The following is an 18,672-nucleotide window of genomic DNA, read 5'->3' as shown; positions in this document are numbered from 1 at the left end:
TATGAAATAACAAATTACAAAAAAACTTGAATAATTCAGAAAATAATGTATGATGCCAATTAAAGTGCCTGTCAAACACTGTAAGATACCACCACAGTGAATTCCTCCACAGTACCCTGGACATGCACGGTATTGTAACCCCAACTTATACACCCCTTCCCCCGGAAAAGTATGGTAACACCATCACAGTATGATTACCCAACTGTGATCCCTCCACAGCCCTCCATATAGTACAATGCACCCCAGATAGTCTTCCATACTGCATATTGAACCTACATAGTCCTCCATACAGTATAATGGGCCCTGCATTGCCTTCCATACAGTATAATAGCCTCACATAGTGCTCCATATAGTATGACCCTACATAGTCCTCCATACAGTATAATAGCCCCACATAGTTCTTCATAAAGTAGAATGCCCCTACATAAAAAAAAATCAATACTCACCTCTACGGTCTCAACAGCGAGCGCTCTGATCCTTTATACTGCTTGGCACAGGGGGCATATTGTAGCGACATCACTCCCGCAGCACTGAGACGTCAGACGCAGAAGGAAAATGATGGCTGAGAAAGTGTCAGCCGATGGCTCCCTCTTTCATTGTTGCTTTTAACTGTATCCGCATCCAAAATGCTGATACAGTTGAAAGTGCGATGCCTGATCTGTGGTGGGGGGGCACCCGGCGTTGCAGGCCAAATACACTCACCCTGAGGGCCAGATTTGGCCCGCAGGTCATAGTTTGACTTGTGTGCACTAAACACTGTGGTCACTCCATGGACAGAGTTTGCTCTGCCCTATTTTTTCCCCTCCTTTTCTGCTGCTTCAAGCTGGTCAAGGCAAGCTGTGATAGCTCTGGATTGGTGTTGTGTGGCGTGGTATTCCAGCTTTATCGTTAGTTGCAGATGCTATTTAGCCTCTCCCTTCTTACCCTTACCTTCTTCTCAAGGACCCATATTCTCTCCCACGTCACTTCAAACCACTGCATTTGTTGATGAGGTTCTGAAATCTGTTGGGTCCCTCTGACTTGGTTATCCAGGTCATTCTGAAGGTTCATAAAGTACAGTTTGCCAGCGGTCATCACCATACTTACTGGTCCTTCTTTGGTGTGAACACAGGGACTTCCATCCAAAGCTTCTTTCTATTCCTAGGATTCTTCATCCTTGACTCCAGTCTTCTTCTTGGAAAGATTTATTTCTGCCCTATCCATTCTTTTTTATCATACGCTGTCTTTCTCACAAAAAGGTACAAGACCTTTCTTCAGGAAGTAGGTAATTACTCCACTCCTTCCGGCATCCAGGAGACCTTTTCCTTGTTCTGTCTGTTCTCCAAGAGTTTCCTTTGAGCCTCTCCGCAGCATCTCACCAAAGCTCTTTTCGTGGACTGTGGCATTTCTGGTAGACATAACCTCCATAAGTTTGGTGTCTGTGCTTGCTGCTTTTTCCTGCATTGCTTCCTTCCTTGTTGTCCTTACGACAAGGCAACCTTTTACTTCCACGTCAATGAGGACATCACCCTCCTCTTCTTTGGCCAGCTACAGCTAATCTCTCCTCTGCGAACATTCCCTCCACTGTCTATATCTGGAAAGGGCCATTGTGGTCTATCCCTTAATTGGAAGCTTTTTTTGTTCCAATTATCTTGGTGATCCCTGATAGGCCACGTAAAGGCCATTTCCATACGCATCACATCTGTTATGTGGAACCCAATAAGATCAAGGGCAAACTACTGTCCTTTTGGGTCACTATTCATTCCACTAGGGCGGTCAGGGCCTCCTGGGCAATCAGGCATCAGGCCTTTATTGCTGTTCCTGGGCCCCCATCCACAACTTCCTCAGGTTCCACATATGGCTTCTACCGATTCCAGTTTAGGATGTAAGGTACCACATGCCACCGGTGGCTAAACGGTCGATATGACCACTTGTTGTGTTTTCTCACCTATTAGGTCTGCTTTTGGACATCCAACATTCCTGTGTCCATCACTGCTATTGCAGAAAAAAAATCGGATTTTTGTAAAAGTTGGAGGGTAGAGCCTACCAATCCAGAATATTCTCCATTACCTAGAAACAAAAACGATAAAGTGAACGGATCCTCGCCTGGTCATTGAGATATGTCGGATCTCATATTGTCTGCTTTAGATATTTAATTTACAAAATATCTGTCCCCAGGGAGCAGCGGGGTTATAAAATACTCTTGTGGTAACACACACAGTATTTATTACAGCTTCTAGCTATCCTCTAATTGCTTTCCTCACTTAGTGCATCGATTTATTTATTTTCCGGCCCGGATCCAACTTTCCATCAAGAGGAAACGACATAAAAATACAATCTGACTTTTTCTGATTTTTATACTTTTTAGTGTAGGATGTGAATGATTTCTTTATGATATATTTACTTCCACCTGGGGACCAATGTGAATGTATATATAGTGTAGTGACAAGTGTATTAATATGGTTACCGATCGCCATCTTCTCCGGCATTCAGTGCCGCTCCAGTCTTCCGATTCTGATCAGCTGGATCACACTGCGCTCTACGTGTGACCAAGAAGTCTCTATTTACAATGTTTTTTCTTTATGTGAAAACTGATTCTTATTATACAGCACATTATAGTGTCGCTGCCATGTGTCTCCTTGTAGATGGGCTGCAGGAAGTGGCTGAGCGTCTCACCGGACCGTTCAACGTGGAACTCGCCACCGAGTCCATCGCAGTGAAGATTTCGGAGGCAATAATGACCCTGCAGGAGGAGAGCGTCCAGCTCACGGCTCAGGTACTTCCCTCCCTAGTGATATGAAAGAACAGTCCTCAATACGAAGATTCAGCGCTGGTGCCGGGGGGAGGGCAGCTCTAATATCACATTGTCCCCGACCCAGGAGACCCTCTATGTCCTTACTATCTGTGTAATTCTGGATTCACACTTCTGAGTATGGACACAGACCGGCCACGGCTCTCTTGACCTGCACTTGTCAGACTCATATATCCCTATGAGGTCGTTGAGTTTAGGATCGGGTTACTTGGTGCACCCTCGGTGTGGCCAAGAAACTCAATGCACTTTTCGGCTCTCTGATTTTGCATGTTTCCACCTCCCTTACTGGTGATTGACATCCATGGTGTGCCTTAGCTTTCTCTGCAGTCAGTGCTCACTACAGATAAGGCTGTGGGTCGCGAGTGAGGGTCCGTATCAGAGCCTCGGCCTCCTGTGTCCTCAGTACAAATGATCACAGTGTCATTGTGCAGATCTTCCAGTCATGTGGCACCCCGCGTCCATCCCGAACCAAACGCTCCCCTCAGCAAGAGCCAAGGAGGACGTTTCATGTGTACAGCAACGAGGAGAAGCCCACCTCAGCGGCCGGCACCAACATCGACAGACTGGTGAGGAAAGAAGCGTTTACTATAGCCGCCCATTATCTGCCCATTGTGCTCCTTTATGTGGCATTTTCTTCTGCCCAGGTGTCAGACGTGGTCTCCAAACTTCGACAACTGCGCGGTCTCTGGAAACTCCTCCCTCTGTCTCTGTGCTCGGATCACCGGGTGTCGGCCGGGCTCAGTAACCAGGACCGGTGTTGGAACGGACAGACCCGAGGAAGGTGAGCAATGGCCAACGTGACCCAGTGGTTGTCAGACTGATGTGTGCCCATTACTAATCCTTTAGAAACACATTTTACAGAAGCGGAAAATTGTAGAGGGGCTGAACCAAATTTGTATATACTTTTTCAAGTATTTTGAAAACTTTTTATATATATAGATATATATATATATATCTATATATATAATTGCCTAAGGCAATTGTCTGTCTGTCTTTCTGTCTGTCCTGGAAATCCCGCGTCTCTGGTCGAGGCCGCCAGGCCTCGACCAATCAGCAATGGGCACAGCGACGATGATGTCATAAAGGACGTAGAAATCCCACGTTTTTGATTCAGCGACAGGCACAGTATCGACGTAGATGTCATAATGGTTGCCATGGCGACGATGATGTCATAAAGGTTGCCTATATATATATACTAGATTGTGGCCCGATTCTAACGCATCGGGTATTCTAGAATATGCATGTCCCCGTAGTATATGGACAATGATGATTCCAGAATTCGCGGCAGATTGTGCCAGTCGCTGATTGGTCGAGGCAACCTTTATGACATCATCGTCGCCATGGCAACCATTATGACATCTACGTCGATACTGTGCCCGTCGCTGATTGGTCGAGGTGAATTCGCGGCAGACTGTGCCCTTCGCTGATTGGTCGAGGCAACCTTTATGACATCATCGTCGCCATGCTGTGCGGCCTCGACCATTCAGAGACCCGGGATGTCCAGGACAGACAGACAGACAGAAAAACCCTCAGACAATTATATATATAGATACATATACTAGATGGTGGCCCGATTCTAACGCATCGGGTATTCTAGAATATGCATGTCCATGTAGTATATTGCCCAGCAACGTAGTATATTGCCCAACCACGTAGTATATTGCCCAACCACGTAGTATATTGCCCAGCCACGTAGTATATTGCCCAGTCACGTAGTATATTGCACAGTCACGTAGTATATTGCACAGTCATGTAGTATATTGCCCAGCCACGTAGTATATTGCACAGTCACGTAGTATATTGCCCAACCATGCAGTATATTGCCCAGCCACGTAGTATATTGCACAGTCACGTAGTATATTGCCCAACCATGCAGTATATTGCCCAGTCACGTAGTATATTGCCCAGTCACGTAGTATATTGCCCAGTCACGTAGTATATTGCCCAGCCATGTAATATATTGCCCAACCACGTAGTATATTGTCCAACCACGTAGTATATTGTCCATCCATGTAGTATATTGCCCAGTCACGTAGTATATTGCCCAGTCACGTAGTATATTGTCCAGCCATGTAGTATATTGCCCAGCCACATAGTATATTGCCCAGTTACGTAGTATATTGCCCAGTTACGTAGTATATTGCCCAGTTACGTAGTATATTGCTCAGTTACGTAGTATATTGTCCAGCCATGTAGTATATTGCCCAGCCACATAGTATATTGCCCAGTTACGTAGTATATTGCCCAGTTACGTAGTATATTGTCCAGCCATGTAGTATATTGCCCAGCCACATAGTATATTGCCCAGTTACGTAGTATATTGCCCAGTTACGTAGTATATTGCCCAGTTACGTAGTATATTGCTCAGTTACGTAGTATATTGTCCAGCCATGTAGTATATTGCCCAGCCACATAGTATATTGCCCAGTTACGTAGTATATTGCCCAGTTACGTAGTATATTGCCCAGTAACGTAGTCTATTGCCCAGCCACGTAGTCTATTACCCAGCCACATAGTATATTGCCCAGCCACGTAGTATATTGCCCAGCCATGTAGTATATTGCCCAGCCACATAGTATATTGCCCAGCCACGTAGTATATTTCCCAGCCACATAGTATATTGCCCAGCCATGTAATATATTGCCCAGCCATGTAATATATTGCCCAACCACGTAGTATATTGTCCAGCCATGTAGTATATTGTCCAGCCACGTAGTATATTGCCCAGCCACGTAGTATATTGCCCAGACACGTAGTATATTGCCCAGTTACGTAGTATATTGCCCAGTCACGTAGTATATTGCCCAGCCACATACTATATTGCTCAGTTACGTAGTATATTTCCCAGTGACATAGTATATTGCCCAGCGACGTAGTATACAGTACAGAGCCATGTAGTATATTGCCCAGTCACGTAGTATATTGCCCAGCCACATTTGTCACAGGTTAAAAAAAATAAAATAAACATATACTCACCTTTCCGAGGGCCCCTTGTAGTCCACGGCAGCTTCCGGTCCCAGGGTTGGTATGAGCGCAGGAGCTGTGATGACGTTGCGGTCACATGACCGTGACGTCATGGCAGGTCCTTCTCCCATATCTTTGCCACCGGAACCTGCAACGGAAGATGGCGACCGGCGCGAGGGGCTCAGCGGACTACGGAGGGTAAGTATAGCAGGTTTTTTTTATTATTATTATTTTTAACATTACATTTTTTACTATTGATGCCGCATAGGCAGCGTCAATAGTAAAAAGTTGGGGACACACAGGGTTAATAGCGGCGGTGACGGAGTGCGTTACCCGCGGCATAACGCAGTCCGTTACCGCCGGCATTAACCCTGTGTTAGCGATGACCGGAGGGGAGTATGCGGGCGCTGGGCAGTGACTGCGGGGAGTTAGGAGCGGCCATTTTCTTCCGGACTGTGCCCGTGGCTGATTGGTTGCAGCAGCCATGACAGGCAGCTGGCGAGACCAATCAGTGAATGAATATCCGTGACAGACAGAAGGACAGATGGAAGTGAACCCTTAGACAATTATATAGTAGATATTTAAGGTCATGGCATGGGCTCCCCCTAGACTGCCAAAATGTTATAATTTGAGGTGGTTACCCCGGAGCTATTATCTCTTCTTTACCCCTGCAGATCCTGAGCTGATGCTTCAGTGGCCGCAGCCATACAACTGGCATCACCGCTCAGTGATGGGAGCCATGGTGCCAGTGGTGCCACATGTGGCCGCTGGAGCCACGGCCACCAGAAACACAAGCTGGACCCCTGTAGTACGAGCACTGGATCAAAATTTTGCAGCTTTTTAGAAGAAAGTTGTATGACCCGTTTAGCTCTATAGCTGGGGGAAATCTATTGTATCAAAAGTTAAATGCTTAACATTTTCTTAAACTTTTGCTGACATTTCTCTCCATATTGTGATTCCCCAGGTATCTCCCACAGGTAACAGGTGATGGTGTTGTCAATCAGATCAATAACCCGGAGGTGGAGCTACCAATGTCGCCCCCAGATCCTAGAACCCGTCAGCTGGGGCTGCAGCTCCGCGTGGTGAGGAGCAAACTGCGAGCAGCGTACAGTGGGAAGGACAGCGAGACGCAGGATCCCTGTAAGTGTTACCTACAGATAAGCATTCAATGTCACGTAATATACTGCATATAGTACACTGATATATACTGTAATATGCTGCATGTGGTATACTTATATATACCGTAATATACTGCATAGAGTACACTGATATATATACTAATATACTGCATATAGTACTCTGATATATACTGTAATATACTGCATATAGCACACTGATATATACCGTAATATACTGCATATAGTACACTGATATATACCGTAATATACTGCATATAGCACACTGATATATACCGTAATATACTGCATATAGTACACTGATATATACCGTAATATACTGCATATAGCACACTGATATATACCGTAATATACTGCATATAGTACACTGATATATATACTAATATACTGCATATAGTACTCTGATATATACTGTAATATACTGCATATAGTACACTGATATATACCGTAATATACTGCATATAGTACACTGATATATACTGTTATATACTGCATATAGTACACTGATATATACTGTAATATGCTGCATGTGGTATACTGATATATACTGTAATATACTGCATAGAGTACACTGATATATACCGTAATATACTGCATATAGCACACTGATATATACCGTAATATACTGCATATAGTACACTGATATATACTGTAATATGCTGCATGTGGTATACTTATATATACTGTAATATACTGCATAGAGTACACTGATATATACCGTAATATACTGCATATAGTACACTGATATATACTGTAATATACTGCATATAGTACACTGATATATACTGTAATATGCTGCATGTGGTATACTGATATATACTGTAATATACTGCATAGAGTACACTGATATATACCGTAATATACTGCATATAGCACACTGATATATACTGTAATATGCTGCATGTGGTATACTTATATATACTGTAATATACTGCATAGAGTACACTGATATATACTGTAATATACTGCATATAGCACACTGATATATACCGTAATATACTGCATATAGTACACTGATATATACTGTAATATGCTGCATGTGGTATACTTATATATACTGTAATATACTGCATAGAGTACACTGATATATATACTAATATACTGCATATAGTACTCTGATATATACTGTAATATACTGCATATAGCACACTGATATATACCGTAATATACTGCATATAGCACACTGATATATACCGTAATATACTGCATATAGCACACTGATATATACCGTAATATACTGCATATAGCACACTGATATATACCGTAATATACTGCATATAGCACACTGATATATACCGTAATATACTGCATATAGTACACTGATATATATACTAATATACTGCATATAGCACACTGATATATACCGTTATATACCCTAGTATGCTGCACGTCGTCAAAATTGTTGGTCCCCCTCGTTTAATGACAGAAAAACCCACAATGGTCACAGAAATAACTTGAATCTGACAAAAGTAATAATAAATAAAAGGACTTTGAAAATAAACAAATGAAAGTCAGACATTGCTTTTCCACCATGCTTCCACAGAATTATTTTCTAAATAAAACTTATGGAGGCCTGGACAGAGATGATGGTAGCCCTGAAAATAATGTGACAAAAGGGACATGTTAAATCACGGTGTGCCCACTAACTAGATCACAGGTGTCTACAATCTTGGAATCCGTGAGTGGGCCTGTATTGTGTATAGGGCTACAGATACTCACTGTGCTGTGTGGTGACACGGTGGGTATCACACTCAACATGGACCAGAGGAAGCGAAGGAAAGAGTTGTCTCAGGAGATTAGAAAAAAAATTATAGACAAGCATGTTAAAGGTAAAAGTTATAGGACCATCTCCAAGCAGTTTGATGTTCCTGTGACTACAGCTGCACATATTATTCAGAAATGTAAGATCCATGGGACTGTAGCTAACCTCCCTGGAGGTGGCCGCAGGAGGAAAACTGATGACAAATCAAAGAGACGGATAATACGAATGGTAATAAAAGAGCCAGAAAAATTTCTAAAGAGATTAAAGGTAAACTTCAAGCTCAAGGAACATCAGTGTCAGATCGCACCATCCGTCGCTGTATGAGTCAAAGCGGACTTCATGGGAGACGACCAAGGAGGACAGCATTGTTGAAAAAAAATCATAAAAAAGCCAGACTGGAATTTGCCAAACTACATGTTGACAAGCCACAAAGTTCTGGGAGAATGTCCTATGGACAGATGGGACAAAAATGGAACTTTTGGCAAGGCACATCAGCTCTATGTTCACAGATGAAAAATGAAGCATATCAAGAAAAGAACACTGTCCCTACTGTGAAACATGGAGGAGGCTCTGTTATGTTCTGGGGCTGCTTTGCTGCATTTGGCACAATGTGTCTAGAATCTGTGCAGGACACAATGAAATCTCAAGATTATCAAGAGATTCTAGAGAGAAATGTGCTGCCCAGTGTCAGAAAGCTTGGTCTCAGTCATGGGTCTTGCAACATGATTATGACCCAAAAGACACAGCTAAAAACACCCACGAATGGCTAAGAGGAAAACATTGGACTATTCTGAAGTGGCCTTCTGTGAGCCCTGACCTAAATTCTATTGAGCTTCTTTGGAAAGAGCTGAAACATGCCGTCTGGAAAAGGCAACCTTCAAACACGAGACAACTGGAGCAGTCTGCTCCTGAGGAGCGGCCAAAATACCTGTCGAGAGGCGCAGACGTCTCATTGACAGTTACAGGAATCGTGTGATTGCCTCAAAAGGTTGTGCAACAAAATATTAAGACCTGTGATGCTGGTTAGTGGACACACCGCGATTTAACACGTCCCTTTTGTGACATTATTTTCAGGGGTGCCATCATCTCTGTCCAGGCCAATTTCATGAGATTTATTTATTTTATTTAATTCTGTGGAAGCATGGTGGAAAAGCAATGTCTGATTTTCATTTGTTAATTTTCATAGATCTTTTATTTATTATTACTTTTGTCAGATTTAAGTTATTTCTGTGACTATTGTGGGTTTTTCTGTCATTAAACGAGGGGTACAAACAATTTTGACCACTTGTGTATACTGATATATACTGTAATATATTGTATATAGTATACTTATATATACCATACTATACCATATATGGTACACTGATATATGCCGTAATGTACTGCATGTAGTATACTGATATCACCATACTATACCGTAAATAGTATACGGCTATAGACGTAATATACTTAATATAAGGTACGGTTATATACCGTAATATACTGTATACGGGGTACGGATATATACCGTAATATACTGTAGCGGGGTACTGATATATACCGTAATATACTGCATATAGTACACTGATAATACGTGTAATATGCTGCATGTGGTATACTGATATATACCATGATATACTCTATATAGTTTACTGATATATACCGTAATATACTGTATATAGTATACTGATATACAGTAGCATGTAAAAGTTTTGGCACCCCTGGTAAAAATGTAATTTTATTGTTAACAGTTATGCAAGTTCAAGATGAAGTGATCTTTAAAAAGCCTAAAATTAAAGATGACACATATTCTTTGTATTTTAAGCAAAAAAAAAAATAATTAAAAAAAAAAATATATAAATATATTTCATCTCTTTTACTGAATGGAATGGCGCCAGCTGCAGTACACATTTGGGCACAAGCCTTCACCTGGCCTCCTGCTGGATTGGCGCCAGAACATGTGTTGTGGCTGGCGCCATTCCAGCAGGAGGAAGTTATGGGTAGAGTGGTTTTTCATACTTGTTTTTATTGTTCCACCATTGTTGTTTCCCTTTGCTGAAAACTTGTTCCATTTATTTATTTACTACATGTGATTATAGATTTTACTAGATGGTGGCCCGATTCTAACACATCGGGTATTCTAGAACATGTATGTAGTTTATTTATGAAGTTTTCAGAATAATACAATTTATACACAGGATTCAGCCGGCCGGCCACGACCAATTAGCGAAGCGTGGTTCGAATTCCGTGCCAATTCGCGGGCGGACTGCGCCTGTCGCTGATTGTTCGAGGCCGGGCGGGACCAATCAGTGAAGCCAGGGCCGGCTCCAGGTTTTTGAGGGTCCCAGGCGCAAGAAGTCTCAGTGGGCCCCCCTCTTTAACACATACCACGATTCATGATGCACAGATACAGCAGAGAAATATAGCACAGCCAAGTAGCGTACAACACAGCCCACGTAGTATATAACACAGCCCACGTAGTATATAGCACAGCCACGTAGTATATAGCACAGCCACGTAGTATATAGCACAGCCACGTAGTATATAGCACAGCCACGTAGCATATAACACAGCCCACTTAGTATATTGCCCAGCCACGTAGCATATAACACAGCCCACGTAGAATATAACACAGCCCACGTAGTATATAACACAGCCACGTAGTATATTGCCCAGCCACGTAGTATATAGCACAGCCCACGTAGTATATAGCACAGCCCACGTAGTATATTACCCAGCCACATAGTATATTGCAAAGACACGTAGTATATTGCCCAGCCGCGTAGTATATTGCCCAGCCACGTAGTATATTGCAGACACGTAGTATATTGCCCAGCCACGTACTATATTGTCCAGCCATGTACTATATTGCTTAGCCATGTACTATATTGCCCGGCCACGTAGTATATTGCCCAGCCACGTAGTATATTGCCCAGCCACGTAGTATATAGCACAGACACGTAGTATATAGCACAGACACATAGTATATTGCCCAGCCACGTAGTATATAGCAGACACGTAGTATATAGCACAGACACATAGTATATTGCCCAGCCACGTAGTACATAACACAGCCACGTAGTATATAGCACAGACACATAGTATATAGCACAGACACGTAGTATATAGCACAGACACGTAGTATATAGCACAGACACGTAGTATATTGCCCAGCCACGTAGTATATTGCACAGCCACGTAATATATTGCACAGCCACTTAGTATATAGCACAGAGACGTACTGCATAACACTGCCCATGCAGTATATAACACAGGGCACATAGTATAGAGCACAGCGATGTAGTATATTGCCCAGCCACGTAATATATACCACAGCCATGTAGTATATAGCACAGCCCATATAGTATATAGCACAGAGATGTAGTATATAACACAGCCCATGCAGTATCTAACACAGCCCATGTAGTATATAGCAATGTGGGCACCATATCCCTGTTAAAAAAAGAATTAAAATAAAAAAATTATATACTCACCCTCCGTCGGCCCCCCGGATCTAGCCGAGGCGTTTACCGATGCTCCTCGCGACTCTCCGGTCCCAAGAGTGCATTGCGGTCTCGCGAGATGATGATGTATCGGTCTCGCAAGACCGCTACGTCATCATCTCGCAAGACCGCAATGCATGAACCGGTCACCGGAGTGTCGCGAGGATCCGAGGGGCCAACGGAGGGTGAGTATATAATGATTTTTTATTTTTTTTTATTATTTTTAACATTAGATCTTTTTACTACTGATGCCGCATAGGCAGAATCAATAGTAAAAAGTTGGTCACAGAGGGTTAATAGCAGCGTTAACGGAGTGTGTTACACTGCGGCATAACGTGGTCCATTAATCTGCCATTAACCCTGTGTGAGCGCTGACTGGGGGGAGTATGGAGCGGGCACTGACTGCGGGGAGTGGAGCAGCCATTTTGCCACCGGACTGTGCCCGTCGCTGATTGGTCATGGCCGTTTTGCCACGACCAATCAGCGATTTGGGATTTCTGTGACAGACAGACATACAGACAGACAGACGGAAGTGATCCTTAGACAATTATATAGTAGATTTTTTACTTCTGACCTTCCAGCAAACCTCTTTCCTGATTACCGTATTTCTTTCCCTTTCCTGACCTTCATACATTTTCTACATATTTGTAATCTTCTATCTTCCTCCTGCTGTGTTTTGTCACCCTCCTTGTTTCCTGATTTTAATACACTTGACTTTTATTAATTGTAATTATTTCAATAAATCTTGTATTTAGACTATGTGCACACGTTGCGGATTAGCCTTAGGAATTTCTGGTGCGGAATCTGCCTCTCCTGGCAGAAAACGCACCTGCGGATTTGTCGCGTTTTTTATGTAGATCCGCAGCGTTTTTTCTGCTTTTTTTGCAGATTTGCTGCGTTTCTTACCCCTGCCGTTTTCTATAATGGAAAATAAAAACGCTGCAGATTCGCAAAAAAGAAGAGACGTGCTACTTCTTTTAAACTGCAGCGGATTTTCCGCAAACTCTGCACAGCATTTTTTTTTTGTCGTTGATTTACATTGTACTGTAAATCAATTGCGGATCTGCAGCGTTTCTGCACCGCAAAAAACGCTGTAGATCCGGAGAGAATCCGCAACGTGTGCACATAGCCTTATATGTCCTTATTTGGCTGCACAATTCTTTGTAGGTTTTTCTGGTTTCCCAGTTTTTTTCAGCCTATTTTGTGCTTGTGTGCAGTGCCTTCACTATTGTTATTATTATTTGTATTATTTTTTATCCCTCTTTATTAATTTATTTGCATTTATTGAAATACATGCACCAACCATTTGACTGCTGCCCCTTTTGTTTAACCTTGATATATACCATACTATACTTTATATAATATAGGATATATAACGTAATCTACTGCATGTAGTGCACTGATATATACTGTAATATACTGTACACCGTATACTGATATATACCATAATATACTGTAAAATACCATATACTATATACCATATACAGATTTATATTGCAGTATTACTGTATGTAATATACTAATATACAGTGCCTACAAGTAGTATTCAACCCCCTGCAGATTTAGCAGGTTTACACATTTGAAATTAACTTGGCATTGTGACATTTGGACTGTAGATCAGCCTGGAAGTGTGAAATGCACTGCAGCAAAAAAGAATGTTATTTCTTTGTTTATTTTTTTTTAAAAATTGTGAAAAGTCTTTTCAGAGGGTCATTTATTATTCAACCCCTCAACCCACCAGAATTCTGTTTGGTTCCCCTAAAGTATTAAGAAGTAGTTTAGGCACAAAGAACAATGAGCTTCACATGTTTGGATTAATTATCTCTTTTTCCAGCCTTTTCTGACTATTTAAGACCCTCCCCAAACTTGTGAACAGCACTCATACATGGTCAACATGGGAAAGACAAAGGAGCATTCCAAGGCAATCAGAGACAAGATCGTGGAGGGTCACAAGGCTGGCAAGGGGTACAAAACCCTTTCCAAGGAGTTGGGCCTACCCATCTCCACTGTTGGGAGCATCATCCGGAAGTGGAAGGCTTATGGAACTACTGTTAGCCTTCCACGGCCTGGACAGCCTTTGAAAGTTTCCTCCCGTGCCGAGGCCAGGCTTGTCCGAAGAGTCAAGGCTATCCCAAGGACAACAAGGAAGGAGCTCCGGGAAGATCTCATGGCAGTGGGGACATTGGTTTCAGTCAATACCATAAGTAACGTACTCCACCGCAATGGTCTCTGTTCCAGACGAGCCCGTAAGGTACCTTTACTTTCAAAGCGTCATGTCAAGGCTCGTCTACAGTTTGCTCATGATGACTTGGAGGACTCTGAGACTGACTGGTTTAAGGTTCTCTGGTCTGATGAGACCAAGATCGAGATCTTTGGTGCCAACCACACACGTGACATTTGGAGACTGGATGACACTGCATACGACCCCAAGAATACCATCCCTACAGTCAAGCATGGTGGTGGCAGCATCATGCTGTGGGGCTGTTTCTCAGCCAAGGGGCCTGGCCATCTTGTCCGCATCCATGGGAAGATGGATAGCACGGCCTACCTGGAGATTTTGGCCAAGTACCTCCGCTCCTCCATCAAGGATCTTAAGATGCGTCGTCATTTCATCTTCCAACAAGACAACGACCCAAAGCACACAGCCAAGAAAACCAAGGCCTGGTTCAAGAGGCAAAAAATCAAGGTGTTGCAGTGGCCTAGTCAGTCTCCTGACCTTAACCCAATTGAAAACTTGTGGAAGGAGCTCAAGATTAAAGTCCACATGAGACACCCAAAGAACCTAGATAACTTGGAGAAGATCTGCATGGAGGAGTGGGCCAAGATAACTCCAGAGACCTGTGCCGGCCTGATCAGGTCTTATAAAAGACGATTATTAGCTGTAATTGCAAACAAAGGTTATTCCACAAAATATTAAACCTAGGGGTTGAATAATAATTGACCCACACTTTTATGTTTAACCCCTTTCTGACATCGGACGTACTATCCCGTCGAGGTGGGGTGGGCCCCTATGACCACGGACGGGATAGTACGTCCAGCGCGATCGGCGGCGCTCACGGGGGGAGCGCGGCCGGGTATCAGCTGCCTATCGCAGCTGACATCCGGCACTATGTGCCAGGAGCGGTCACGGACCGCCCCTGGCACATTAACCCCTGGCACACCGCGATCAAAGATGATCGCGATGTGCCAGCGGTGCAGGGAAGCATCGCGCAGGGAGGGGGCTCCCTGCGGGCTTCCCTGAGCCCCCCGCAGCAACGCGATGTGATTGCGTTGCTGCGAGGGTCTTACCTCCCTCCCTGCCTGCTCCAGACCCGGATCCAAGATGGCCGCGGATCCGGGTCCTGCAGGGAGGGAGGTGGCTTCACAGAGCCTGCTCAGAGCAGGCACTGTGAAGGCTGCACTGCTCTAAGTCAGATCAGTGATCTGACAGAGTGCTGTGCAAACTGTCAGATCACTGATCTGTGATGTCCCCCCCTGGGAGAAAGTAAAAAAGTAAAAAAAAACAATTTCCAAATGTGTAAAAAAAAATTAAAAAAAAATATTCCTAAATAATGGAAAAAAAAAAATATTATTCCCATAAATACATTTCTTTATCTAAATAAATTAAAAAAAACAATAAAAGTGCACATATTTAGTATCGCCGCGTCCGTAACGACCCAACCTATAAAACTGTCCCACTAGTTAACCCCTTCAGTAAACACCGTAAGAAAAAAAAAAAACGAGGCAAAAAACAAAAAAAACAACGCTTTATTATCATGCCGCCGAACAAAAAGTGGAATAACACGCGATCAAAAAGACAGATATAAATAACCATGGTACCACTGAAAACGTCATCTTGTCCCGCAAAAAACGAGCCGCCATACAGCATCATCAGCAAAAAAATAAAAAAGTTATAGTCCTGAGAATAAAGCGATGCAAAAATAATTATTTTTTTCTATAAAATAGTTTTTATCATATAAAAGCGCCAAAACATAAAAAAATGATATAAATGAGGTGTCGCTGTAATCGTACTGACCCGAAGAATAAAACTGCTTTATCAATTTTACCAAACGCGGAACGGTATAAACGCCTCCCCCAAAAGAAATTCATGAATAGCTGGTTTTTGGTCATTCTGTCTCACAAAAATCGGAATAAAAAGCAATCAAAAAATGTCACGTGCCCGAAAATGTTACCAATAAAAACGTCAACTCGTCCCGCAAAAAACAAGACCTCACATGACTCTGTGGACCAAAATATGGAAAAATTATAGCTCTCAAAATGTGGTAATGCAAAAAATATTTTTTGCAATAAAAAGCGTCTTTCAGTGTGTGACGGCTGCCAATCATAAAAATCCGCTAAAAAAAACGCTATAAAAGCAAATCAAACCCCCCCTCATCACCCCCTTAGTTAGGGAAAAATTTAAAAAATGTATTTATTTCCATTTTCCCATTAGGGCTAGGGTTAGGGTTAGGGCTAGGGCTAGTGTTAGGGCTAGGGCTACAGTTTGGGTTGGGGCTAAAGTTACAGTTAGGGTTTAGATTACATTTACAGTTGGGAATAGGGTTGGGATTAGGGTTAGGGGTGTGTCTGGGTTAGAGGTGTGGTTAGGGTTACCGTTGGAATTAGGGTTAGGGGTGTGTTTGGATTAGGGTTTCAGTTATAATTGGGGGGTTTCCACTGTTTAGGCACATCAGGGGCTCTCCAAACGCGACATGGCGTCCGATCTCAATTCCAGCCAATTCTGCGTTGAAAAAGTAAAACAGTGCTTCTTCCCTTCCGAGCTCTCCCGTGTGCCCAAACAGGAGTTTACCCCAACATATGGGGTATCAGCGTACTCAGGACAAATAGGACAACAACTGTTGGGGTCCAATTTCTCCTGTTACCCTTGGGAAAATACAAAACTGGGGGGCTAAAAAATAATTTCTCCTTCGCCTTATTGGGGGACACAGGACAGTGGGTGTATGCTTCTGCCGCCAGGAGGCTGACACTAAGTAAACTTGAAAAAAAAAAGTGAGCTCCTCCTCCATCGTATACACCCTGACACTGGCTACCAGAGACTCCAGTTTATGCTTAGTGTCTCAAGGAGGCACATCTCTGGGTCCTGGATCGTTGGACCCGATTTTTCAACATCTTTGGATTGAAGGGGCGACGGACCTTTTTGAGGGTCCGATCTCCCCAAACCATCAACGGGCAAGTACGTGCGATGTTTCTCCACGTATCCTTCCCCGCTACGTGGGATTCTTAACCGGACTTAGCCCTGACCACCCTGAGGTAGCTAGACTCCAGGCTGTACAGGTGCCCGTAAGATGTCCGTGTGTTTCCCCCTGATTCTACACCCCTGCGGGTGTTAGCTGGGGTGGTGGACGGTCCCTCTCCTTATCCTGGGGATAATGGAGATAGGGTGCCTGCACCGTCATTTGTTCTACCCCTCGCTGAGTGCGGTATGACAAGGGGGGCTCCTGGCATTACCTGCTGCTGCGTCCTCCAGGAGTGCGGTGTCTTTTTTAGCGTTGCTGAGGATGAGCGGCGCTGCAGCGTTAGGACAGCGGCGCTGTGGCGTGATCCGGCGCTGCAGCGTTAGGACAGCGGCGCTGCAGCGGTGTTAGGAGCGACGCTGCGGGTATGATCGGCGCCGCTGTCCCCCCAGAGGCTTCGGCCCTGCCTGGCTGCTACGGGCGTGGGGCAGCTTCCTGGAGCCCGGGACTTCCGGCCATCGGGCCACGCTGTGAGGCTCCGCCCCCTCCGGCGCGTCACTTCCGGTTCCGGCTCTCCTCTCTCTAAGGGGGAAAAATTGAGGCCCCGGCTTCGGGCCTGCTCCAGGCCGCAGCATCGTTTGGCGGTCCCTCCCCCCTAAGGCCTGCTGTGCATATAAGACAGCGCTTTTGGGCTCCGCATCGTGCTGTCAGGATCCATCACGGTACTCGAGGGGACTCAGGACTGGGGTAAGTGCTTCTCCCTCCATCTGGCTGAAGCATTCTTTTTGTCCCAGTCTCTGGCCCTGGGTATAGCTTTACGGATCATTATGTCTAGAAGGGTTAAGACTCACACTGTTCTTTTTACCGGTTGTGTATCTTGTCGTGCCCCTTTTCCGCACGCCCAAAGTAATCGCCTCTGCGAGGCCTGTGACTCTGAACGCGCCCAGGAGCCCCCCCCCGCCAGTTCTCCAGTAGTCTCTCCGTCTCCGGTTCCTCAAGCAGATGCTGGGGCAGCTCCGCCAGAATGGGTCACGTCCTTGTCGCAATCCATGGCGTCCCTTACTGAAGCGATCAAATCTCTGCAGACCCCGGCAGTCAGGGACGGTAGTCCACCTGTCTCGGAGAGGGCCTCAGGGTCTCAGGAGCCTTCGGCCTGCAGGGGCCGCACTCACTCTAGACAGACGCATGGAAAGTGGATTTGCAAAGTGTCGTCCAGGCACTCAGGTGCTTCCGCATCCTGGAGTTCCGTATCTCGTTCTCCTTCCCCTGCAGAAAGCGGGGAAGTTGAGACTGATTTCGAGTCAGAAGGGTCTCTTAATTTTGAGAAACCTGGTTTTCAGGAGTCGGTAGATAGCCTGATTGA

At 44.2% G+C, this 18,672-nt stretch overlaps 1 protein-coding gene across 1 annotated transcript in view; it reads left to right on the top strand.

Moving 5' to 3' along the window:
- GPC2 (glypican 2) overlaps positions 1–18,672 on the top strand; it is a 90,680-nt gene that overhangs the window by 56,506 nt on the left and 15,502 nt on the right. Inside the window, exons 7-10 of the mRNA XM_069767380.1 lie at positions 2,625–2,755; positions 3,223–3,357; positions 3,436–3,572; positions 6,720–6,895. Of these exons, the coding sequence (XP_069623481.1) occupies positions 2,625–2,755; positions 3,223–3,357; positions 3,436–3,572; positions 6,720–6,895 (579 nt within the window). The remainder of the gene's footprint in view (positions 1–2,624; positions 2,756–3,222; positions 3,358–3,435; positions 3,573–6,719; positions 6,896–18,672) is intronic.

Source organism: Ranitomeya imitator, chromosome 4 (assembly GCF_032444005.1).
Source record: "Ranitomeya imitator isolate aRanImi1 chromosome 4, aRanImi1.pri, whole genome shotgun sequence".
Lineage (NCBI taxonomy): Eukaryota > Metazoa > Chordata > Amphibia > Anura > Dendrobatidae > Ranitomeya > Ranitomeya imitator.
This window is presented reverse-complemented; position numbering and strand designations above follow the sequence as displayed.